At 35.3% G+C, this 10,415-nt stretch overlaps 1 protein-coding gene across 1 annotated transcript; it reads left to right on the top strand.

Moving 5' to 3' along the window:
- The first annotated feature begins 4,233 nt into the window (after nucleotides 1-4,233).
- LOC144844298 (RIIa domain-containing protein 1-like) lies at nucleotides 4,234-7,290 on the top strand. Its single transcript, XM_078701139.1, has 3 exons — nucleotides 4,234-4,426; nucleotides 6,495-6,571; nucleotides 6,673-7,290. The coding sequence occupies exons 1-3, from the start codon at nucleotides 4,331-4,333 to the stop codon at nucleotides 6,815-6,817; spliced, it is 318 nt and encodes a 105-aa protein (XP_078557265.1). The 5' UTR covers nucleotides 4,234-4,330; the 3' UTR covers nucleotides 6,818-7,290.
- The last annotated feature ends 3,125 nt before the right edge of the window (nucleotides 7,291-10,415 follow it).

Here is a 10,415-nt window from a genome sequence, read left to right as displayed (position 1 = left end):
TTGTTGTGAAGAGTATTCTTATGTTTTTAGTCGCGTGGACGCGACTCTATAGTTCACTATGTCGATCGGTCGGTCTGTCTGTCGGTCTGTCTGTCGGTCCGGTATCACTATGCATTGTAGCACGCGACTTAATGGCTGTTGGCCTTGTTATTCGTTGGTTGCGTTCTACTCAGATCATACGCAGAGCCGTATATATTTAATATAATGTAGCGGCTCTGATCATCTGTGCGCCAGTGCCCCCATACCCTTGATTTCCACCGGGACGTCTTCCCTTTTAGGCTGTTATGACGAACTATGCAGGTGTCCAGATTATTTTTTATTACCTGTATGGTAGGCCTAATTATAGTCTTATCATAATAGATATAATAGAAATGACTTACCGAACGGACATATGGAATCGTAGAAAGATTTGAATTTGCTTTCTGTTCCTCGGTAGAGTTCAACTGTCTTACCATGTGGATAATGGTAATATTAATATTTATTCTTACGCAATAAGCACAAATGAATACAAAGCAACAAATTACAGCTACAGAATATCGCTTCATTTTGAAGCCGTGTCGGTGATCCCATTAACCTAGAGTGTATAGTTAGGATTTACGTAGGTTTAGACTTTTTCTTTTTATTTCGACTCTTATCACTATTGACATTTTTGTTCTTACCTATCGTGCCATATAATCTAACCTTCATGTTAGGGTCAAATTGCTTTTGTTCCTCGAGACGGAATCAAAAGATGATTAGAACCACAGTGATAATAAATAGGATTTAGTTTAGTACTGTGCGCTACTATACCCAATTGGGTTGCACTCGCGCACAGTGATAATACATAGTATTTAGTTTAGCACTGTGCGCTACCATACCTACTTTGGTTGCGCACTCGCGCACAGTGATAATAAATAGGATTTAGTTTAGTAGTGTGCGCTACTATGCCCATTTGGTTGCACTCGCGCACAGTGATAATAAATAGGATTTAGCCTAGCACTGTGCGCTCCCCTTACTCATGTTTGTGGCACTCACACGCACAGTGATAAAAAATACGATTTAATTTAGCACTGTGCGCTCCCATACTCATGTTGGTGGCACCTGTGAACATTACTAATCCAAGTAAGTCTACAGAAAAATAGAAGCGCAAATTTAGAAAATTTAATGAAAACAATATTGGGGAAGGCGGGGCAGAATGGGACACATTTTTTCAAATCACTTCATTTCATTTTGTCAACAATAATTCTGCTGTTAAAGTTGATAATACTAACGGTGGTATCTGTGAGAGTTAATATAGAACATATTTTATGTATCACACATTTATTTTATATCCTATGAGCGATCATAAAAATATCTTTTTGTCCCATCGTGCCCCAGCCTCCGGGGCAAGATGGGACAGCTAAATTAATATGTAAATTCCAATGTAATATTACTTGGGGCATGACGGGACACCTACTTTGGGGCATGCCCAAGTATAGTGTCCCATGCTGCCCCACCAACAGTAATAGTTTACCAAAGTGAATGCTATGTGTTATCCATGCATGACTGACCAATGTCCATTTGGATGAATACGTAGTATCTCGCCTTTCTAAAAAAACATTAATTTTGAATGAATATGACCAGTTAAAAACTTTCAGTTGGTGGTTAAAACTTACTGACCAAAATTGTGTAGTTCGCTAAATCAGTTATTGTTAAAAAACTAAAGAATTACTTGTTTTTTCTCGCTCAAAATTTTCTCAACACGTATATTATGAAGACTGTAATAAAGCATGTAGAAATAACCCCCTCTACTCTGTTAGCCTTCGAAATACAGCCATGTCCCATCTTGCCCCTTGTCCCATCATGCCCCGCCTTCCCCTTCATCATTTTCGGAATGATCTGTGAATAACATCGTGGCATGATGTCTTAGATAAATTAGACCCTAATGAAGCGTATGATACTTTTTTTGCAAAGTACAAAGCCCTATATGATAGGAACGTCCCTGTGTTAGATTCTCAAGAGCATTCGGCACCCTTTCAACTCTAATATATTGAAATACAAAAAGTATCGTAATAAGATAAATAATCTTCTAAAAAGTGTTATAGTGGATTATTATAAAAACTTTTTTAATGAAAACAAATCCAATATAAAAGCTACTTGGCGTACTATAAACTCTATACTTAAACCATCAAACAACACAATTCCTAACATTGAGATAATGAGTAATGGAAATTTAACAAAAGACCCGAAAACTTATTAAACAACCATTTTACCAATATAGGACTCACAAAAGAAGAAGCACATAAACTCGACACATTTCACAGACAGCAACTTCGCAAAATCATAGGTATCAGGTTCCCAGACAGGATATCGAACATAAATTTATACAGAAGGACAGGAACAAAACCGATTTCATTAGAAATAGTCGACGCAAGATGGAGACTATTGGGTCACATACTTAGACAAGACCCATGTACATCAGCCAACACAGCAATAAGCTATTATTATTTCAGCAACACTACCAATATAAAATTTCGAGGAAGACCGAGAACCACCCTACCAATAACTCTCAGCAACGACCTACTCACCCTTTATAAGCATAATACAGACATTAAGTATCCCGGAAAATTGAAAACCAAGAAAGACATGAACAACTTAAAGAACTAGCCAATGAAAGATCAGACTGGAAGAAACTAGTAAAAGAGATTTACGGAGCAGCCCAAGCGGAAATGTCGGCAGACTTTTCAGCGGAAAGGCAGTAATAATATAATAATAGGGCCTGAATTAGCAAAAGAAATCGAAACTAGTTCTATCAATATTTTCATCACTATCTTAGTCCTCCTACTCCAAATTCCCTTTTTTTATCTCCAGTTTCGAACAAGAGGTTCTTAAAATTGCAAAAACAATAAAGCTGCTGGAATTGACGATATATGTGGCAATGTTGTTAAAAATCAATAGACCTTATTCTTTCTCCACTTACTCATATTTGTAATTTATCTTTATCCACAGGACCTTTCCCTAAAAGCAAAGGTCACTACTATATTTAAAAAAGGTAACACATCTGATCCCAACAATTATCGACCAATTTCTGTTCTTACTTTCTTTTCAAAAATTCTTGAAAAACTTATCTATGACCGTACGTATGATTTCATTAACCGACACAACATTCTCTACAATAAACAATATGGTTTCAGACAAAACTATTCCACTTCTTTTGTAATTGATCTTACCAACAAAATTGTGGATGCAATTCATAATAAGTTGTTTTCGTCTGGTTTATTTATCGATCTGTCTAAGGCATTCGATACTATTGATCACACTATTTTACTTTCAAAAACTCTTTAACTATGGTATCCGTGGCATTACTCTTGACCTTTTTAAAGATTATCTGTCCAATCGACTTCAATGCACTTATATCAACAATGTTTTTTCCGAGTTTAAACCTATTATTTGTGGTGTTCCTCAGGGTCTCTTCTTTTTGATTGTATATCAATTATTTACCTAATGCATCTGACATCCTTTCTTATTATCTTTATGCTGATGACACCACCATTTTTTATTCACACACTAATTTTGATTTTATTTGCAATACTTTTAATAGGGAATTGAAGAACGTGAACTATTATTTTAACGCAAACAAACTTATAAATATTAACAATTGCTATTTATGCTTTTTGGTTTTCGACACCAAGATTTGATTAACAACTCTCATAATGTTTACCTTGCCGCCCACAAAATTCCTCTTGTTAAGCATACCAATTTTTTTGGAGTAGAAATAGACGACGAACTAAACTTCATACACCACATTAAAGAAATTGAAACTAAAATTTCGAAAAATATTGGAATTTATATCGTCTCTCATTTTACTTGCCCAAAGAAGTCCTTCGCATGATTTATTGTTCACTTGTTTTACCTTTTATTTCTTACTGTAATATTGTCTGGGAAAACAACTATGAACAATCCGCCATTTTCCCACAAGTACAGTTTCAAATGTCACTATATTTTAAAAATCGTAATTGAGTTACACTCAAATTTTAAATATGAGGGCTGAGTAAACGGGACCAGTGGTCCTACTCTAACCTATAGTGGACGACTAAGGAGGAACCATAGTATAATCCCACCAATCCCAGGAGCATTCCGCCATTTTCTCACAAAATATTTAATTTCTAGTACCCCATAAATGTCATAAGTAAAAAAAAATACACAAACGGCGTTTCATAGTTATTGCTGGAGAAAATAGAAGTGGGCTGTCTTTGTTGGCTAGCTTGACACAACAAGCCTCCTCTGCTAGACTGCATGCTGCGCTGCTGCTGTGACTGCTACCTGCCTGCCATAACATTGCAACAGCTTTTTACAAAGCAACGGCGGCAGTATGGCTGTCCCAAATCACAATCCACCTCACGGAATGGAAAATTACGACTTTGGGGCACTAAGTGAAGAGCAGCAAGATAAACTAAATCAGTTCAAAGTAGGGGATCTGCAATCACGCTTCTTTTTGTTGTGTTTTTTTCTCCTTGACGACGAAGGTTGTGAACAGGCCGCGCCTAGCTAGGCCTAGGATATAGGCCTAGGCCTAGCTATGCTAGCCTATAGGCCTAGGCTATCATAGACATAGCTAGGCCTATCACCGTCTAGCCTAACTAGTTAACCTACTTATTATAGCGTAGGCCTGGGCGCCAGGATTTTGTATCTAGGCCCAGCCCTAGGCTATGACTCATTCAACTTTGTTTATTTATTCGCATTGGCCCGATTGACCCTTTAGTCTAGAAAGCCCAGTGGCGGATCCAGGGGGTGAGTGGCGCACCCTCCGCACGCCCCCCCCCCCTATAAATCTGGAGAAACAAAAATTTGGGAAAAGAACGTAAAAAGAGTAAAGTAAAGTACTTTCACTTTTGATTAAAATACATTGTTTCAGCGCCGTGCTAATTTACTTTTTATTAGAGTTCACCATTACCGTTGCTGTCTGTAAATTTGTAAGAGTTGCAAAATAAATTGCCTATTTTTACCTGAAAAATAAATTTGCCATTTTGGTCCCTGGATGTGACATGATATTGATGCGTGTATCGTACCCATACTCGGGGCAAGAACGATTCGTACAAAGGACACCGCCATACAGTACAACCGCGTAGGCCTACCTATTGTTTAGATCGCTGGCAGTCAGCAAGCATAAATGGTGTATAAACGTCAAAAATGGAATTCCGTGGTTACCTACAGATCATCATCATAATGGATATGTTAATAATAATATCGTAGGCCTACACTAACTGTGTACTGTAGTATACATTATAGCAACCGATTTTTTTTCTAGGTCACCCACCCAACTGTATCAATACCTATTTATATATTTAATTTCTTCAACAAATTGATGTAAATAAATATTGAGCTATAATAAGCATTACATTTTCGGGGCTTCCCCTAGATGTACGTTCGCATTGAACTTGAATGCAACGCAATCAAAACTAAACACTGAGTGAATGAAATAGGCAACAAAATGTTATATTGTCCTGTAATTAGTCATGTGTGTTTATTGGAGGGAAAAAGTATGATCGTTTTGCTCAGTGGTAGCATGCTACATATGAGAGTGTCTTTTCCTGCAATAGAGGTACCATTTATCATGAATTTTATGTGCGAGAGTACCATTTCTTCCGGCCATCTGGGGCGTCGTTTAACAAAGTTCGCTTCGCCACAGGTCCTGTCGACGGCCCTGGAAAAGCACCTTTTCCCGCCGACTTGCGCAAAACGCCCTGTTGTTATGCTTTTACTCAAAATAGGCCTAAATAGGGAAAATTTCACCCTTTAATAGGCTAGTACCTCAGTTTTGATATTTAAAATATCAATTTTTAATACATTTATAATAACGTGAGAGTGCCATTTCCAACCATCTAGAGGTTTTAAATTTTCAAAATCGGCTAAAAAAAAAAAATTGGCCCACTCCCTTACATACATGACATAATAATAGTTAATAGTTAAAAGATATAAATATATACAAATCGTACACGAAAATTTGTAAAAGAATAAAAATAGCAAGGTTTCCAAAAGTCACTTTCTCCAAGTGCTTCATTACGCGTGAGCCACCATGGCATGAAAGGCAGCACAAAACCAGGGTTATGCCCTCAACTACCTCAGAGGTGTCTCGGCAACCTCCAGATGTCGAGAGTATATGAGAGAAAATACAGAAAAGCTGTGTGTGCTAATCGATGATTAGTCATCCATTCCTCACAGCTACAGCATACTCCAGTATAGGGCGTATATAAAATTTGATTTTATCTTTATCACAATATCCAGACGATCAGGCCCTGTGCGAACTAAGAAAATCGGGCTAACGAATAGGCCTAGGACGATCTGGACCAATATGGTTCTGAACACGAGACGATTGGGCCAACGCATGAGGCGATCGGTGCTTTTTTAACCATGAAATTAGTTGCCCTTAGTTATTTTGGATAATAATTTGACCTCATCGACAATAGCTACTAAACTAGTACTGTACTACCATAGTCACAATCATGCAGAGCTTTTTTTATATATATATAATTTAGGTTGCTACAAGACTTGCAAATGAGAAGTATTTACGTGAACATCCTGAAGTAGACTTATTACTTGCAGCTTTTTTGGGGTAATTTCAAATTAATCTAAATATGCATATTTTTCTTAACAATATTGATATTTTTATTTTATCAAATTATTTAAGATCAATTTTAAATTATTTTTTTATAGAGATGTATTAAGTAAACGTCCAGACCGTATTCATGATTTTGCAGCCAATTGGTTTACAAGTCCACTCCTACAGGACACAATCAAGGAACAACTGGAACAGCGGGAAAAGGCATTACGAGAAGCAAGGCTTAATAGAAAACTTTAAAATAATAAGATCTATATTGTCAATGTCAGCTGCAGAAAGATTGAATAATACTGTATATATTTTGAAAATTGGAAGAATTGTGAACCTGGATTGACTTAAAAAAAGATGTGAAAACTTGTTAAAAGCTTGATATCAGAAATGATTGCATGACCTAAAACAGTGTTGAAATAATTTATTATAACCTGTCAACAAATTTATTTGGAAATACCAAACGTTTAAAAATTGTAAAATTCATGGTTATTTTTTTTTTGTGTGTTTTTAGTTATACCAATTTGAAAACACTTTTACTTTTACTCTGTTTATCCAAGTACTCTGTTCATCCAAGTACTGTACATGTGTCAATTTACTCACTTTGATCAAGTTAGGGTTGGCAATGCTCACAGAATCAGTACTACACTCCAAGGATAATGCATGTACAATTTACTGCTATACTAAAATGTTGTAAATAAAGAAGTTGTTATTGTAAAACATTACATATAAAGGCCTCCTATTGTATTTAAACTCAGATTTTCAGTTCATCTCTCAATATATATTTCAATATTTATTTGTCAATTGATGATAGATAGATGCCTTTGATATTACTGTAGTAGTACAGTCGTAGTACTGCTAGAGTCATATATAGTATTCTTTATAATAATGAACAAATTTGTGGGAAAATTAAAAAGAAAATAAGGGCAACCAAACTTTGGATAACAAAAAATGAATTCTGCGAGCTGTGGTTGGGGTAAAATTAGGTGTTGACACTAGCATGTGATGATAGCCCATGCTTTGTGTTTCCTTATTTTAAATTCAGAAGGAATCTGTAGGGGAGCCTACAGTTATTTGCTTCACAGTCGCACCAGAACGTGAAGTCCTCAACCCCGGAGTCACATGTAAAGACAAGAATTGTTGAAATCACCAATATACACCATCATATTTTTTATACACACGGACACGGTGTATAAAAAATATACAGTGTTAGCCTTATACAGTTACATGATATATCTGAAGTAAAAACATGAGATGTTCGGTCTTGGAAAAAAAAAATATATTCAACAATGCCCTCTATTATCGAGACCAGAGATCAGGAGCGCAGCTATGATCTTATTCTTGCCCCAAGTATCTAATTATTGTCTCGTGTTGCTAGTATTCCAGTCAGCGTTTGGATTTTGTATGTAAATACTGGGTGTTCCCAGTTTAAGTGTTATATGTATGAAACACCATGTGTGCCAAAATATTTATCTTTTTACCAATATTAAGTGTACAAACCCATTTTTTTCTCGAAATGCCATCCTGAATGCTAGTCAAGTCGCCCCAAAACAAAGTCAAGCCCCCGCCACAGTCGCCCCAACACAAAACGGTAAAATAGTTTACAAGTGCGTAAAATTACGCAATGATATTATTGCACAATTTGAACACAAAGTAATACGCTAGCTCATCACCAGGGGAAAAACCTCCATAGTTTCCTAAGACTTTTTTAAAATATTGATTGATGAATATTAATGCATTGGACTTGGTCGGGTGGCAATGACAAAAGAGGAGGTGGCAATGGGCCGGGTGGCAAAATGCCAGGTGACAACGAGCGGGAACCCATTTGCAAGAGGCTTATTTCATTTTTTGCACTACTGTCTCGAATTGGAACCAAGAACAAATTAAGATGCATTAGAGCCATTAGATTCACTAAAATGAATTGGGTATTCATGAACACCTGATCAGAGCCACAAGAAAAGGAGTTTCCACAAACACAATTAAATACGAATATACAAACAAAAAGCTTCATACAAGATAAATGGGAAGTGTGACAGGTGATAAAAACCAATTCCTCAACAGTGTGACCAAGAATTGACAATTGAGGAAGAGAAGCAGACATTACTTAACCACGCGCCAGGTGTTTACTACCCTGTGTAACAATAAACAAGAAATGCCAGTAAAAATATTCTCTTTCAAAGAAATATGTAAGCCTATCTATTTGTGTAGTCCTTAAAGTTCATGTAATGTCACTCCGTAAAATACTATAGCTTAACATTACATATTCATTGAGAACACCTGCCTGTTTTGTTACATTTTTCGTTTTAATTTTTCCTGGAGTTTTTCGTCCAAACGAATTAAATTATTCTGTCATGGGACTGTCCCAGCAGTATTTACATTTCCTAGCGAATGAATAGATACGTTATGTTACTTAATCCAGCAACCAAATGATAATTTTTTTTATAAAAGTTTATTAGCTGTAAATAAATCCCAGAATAAAATAATAAAACATGGAAGGAAAACAGCAGTTTCAGAACATATTCAATACAATCTCTTCAAACAAAAAAAGTTTCTCAATTATTTCAGAGATCAACGATCTAAATAACCGTTTGAAGAAGTTCTTATATTTATCTGTTTCAATTTCTAAACCTTTCTAGGTTAATATTAGACAAATATAGGCCTAGACATACAACGACAAACTAAACCAAATTGGTCAACTGTACATAGGAGAATTTTCCAACTGAACATATTCCATTTATTAAAATAATTATATTACAACTACTGTATGAACATAAATATTGCTATTATTGGTCAATATAGACCTTTGACCTGCAACATTTCTAATAAAACATATTTAACCTTTGTAGTTTGTAACGTGTTTCCCTGCAAACGAAACACGCCATCAATTGTATAGTTTGATCAACATTGTATGGAATACTAACAACAAACTCATAAATGAGTTAATTTCTATTTTCTGTTTTCACGCTGCTGCTTTAGCCAGTTACTTCCCAAGAGGACTACTCATTCAGAAGCTAAAGCAGCAGTTATAGTTCTAGAGGCGTTTTTGATAATTTGTAAACTAGGACGGGTCATGCTAAAATTACAAACCCCAAAGCACGTCTGGGAGAAGAGAGTCTATGAAAAAATTTGCTGATAATACAGTATTAATAGATGCATGTAGACAGTAATCTGTAAAATCTTGTTCAATAAATAATGACTTTGTTCTTGCTGTCAACCTAGGCCAGTATTATAATAGGCCTAATTCACTGTCAAATAATCAAAACATTATTTCTGGTATTTACAATGAGTCCCATTTGACTGTCAATCTAGACCGATATTATAATACTGTAATTCGCTGTCAGATAATCATTGAATTATTATCAAAACAGTCCATATAATAGTAAAGTTTTTGTTTGTAGGAAACAATTTGTTCACACTTGAAGCATTTAGGCTTGATGAAGTGACTTGACCTTAGCAATAAAATAAACTAAAGTGACAGAAATTGAGTAATAATAATTAAGTATTATTATTTAGACATCATTTTTATTTAAATTATTTAGGCACATCATCTTTTTATGACATATTAAAGTATGAATTCTTGTTGTATTTTACTTCAAATACAAAAGTTATTCACTTCTAGAACAAAAATATTTATTCACGTATAAAAAGAGAAAAGAAACGTTTAATTATAACCCAAAAACCATTGTCTGACAATTTAAGTATTTTTTGCTTTAAATTACATTTTTTCAGGTAAATAATTGGTTGGTTAACGTGAATAACTATTTATGTGACAATAAAATGACACATTCAAAAACAAATTTGAAATTAAAAACATTTTTCAGGGGGACAATATATCTTTAAAACTGTTACG

This window comes from Antedon bifida, chromosome 6, assembly GCF_963402885.1.
Source record: "Antedon bifida chromosome 6, ecAntBifi1.1, whole genome shotgun sequence".
In the NCBI taxonomy this organism is placed as follows: Eukaryota; Metazoa; Echinodermata; class Crinoidea; order Comatulida; family Antedonidae; genus Antedon; species Antedon bifida.
This window is presented reverse-complemented; position numbering and strand designations above follow the sequence as displayed.

Coding starts and splice junctions, on each gene's coding strand:
- LOC144844298 (XM_078701139.1), top strand. CDS start 4,331: ATGGCTGTCCCAAATCACAATCCACCTCACGGAATGGAAAATTACGAC. Junction 4,427..6,494: donor ATAAACTAAATCAGTTCAAA/GTAGGGGATCTG, acceptor TATATAATTTAG/GTTGCTACAAGACTTGCAAA. Junction 6,572..6,672: donor TTACTTGCAGCTTTTTTGGG/GTAATTTCAAAT, acceptor ATTTTTTTATAG/AGATGTATTAAGTAAACGTC.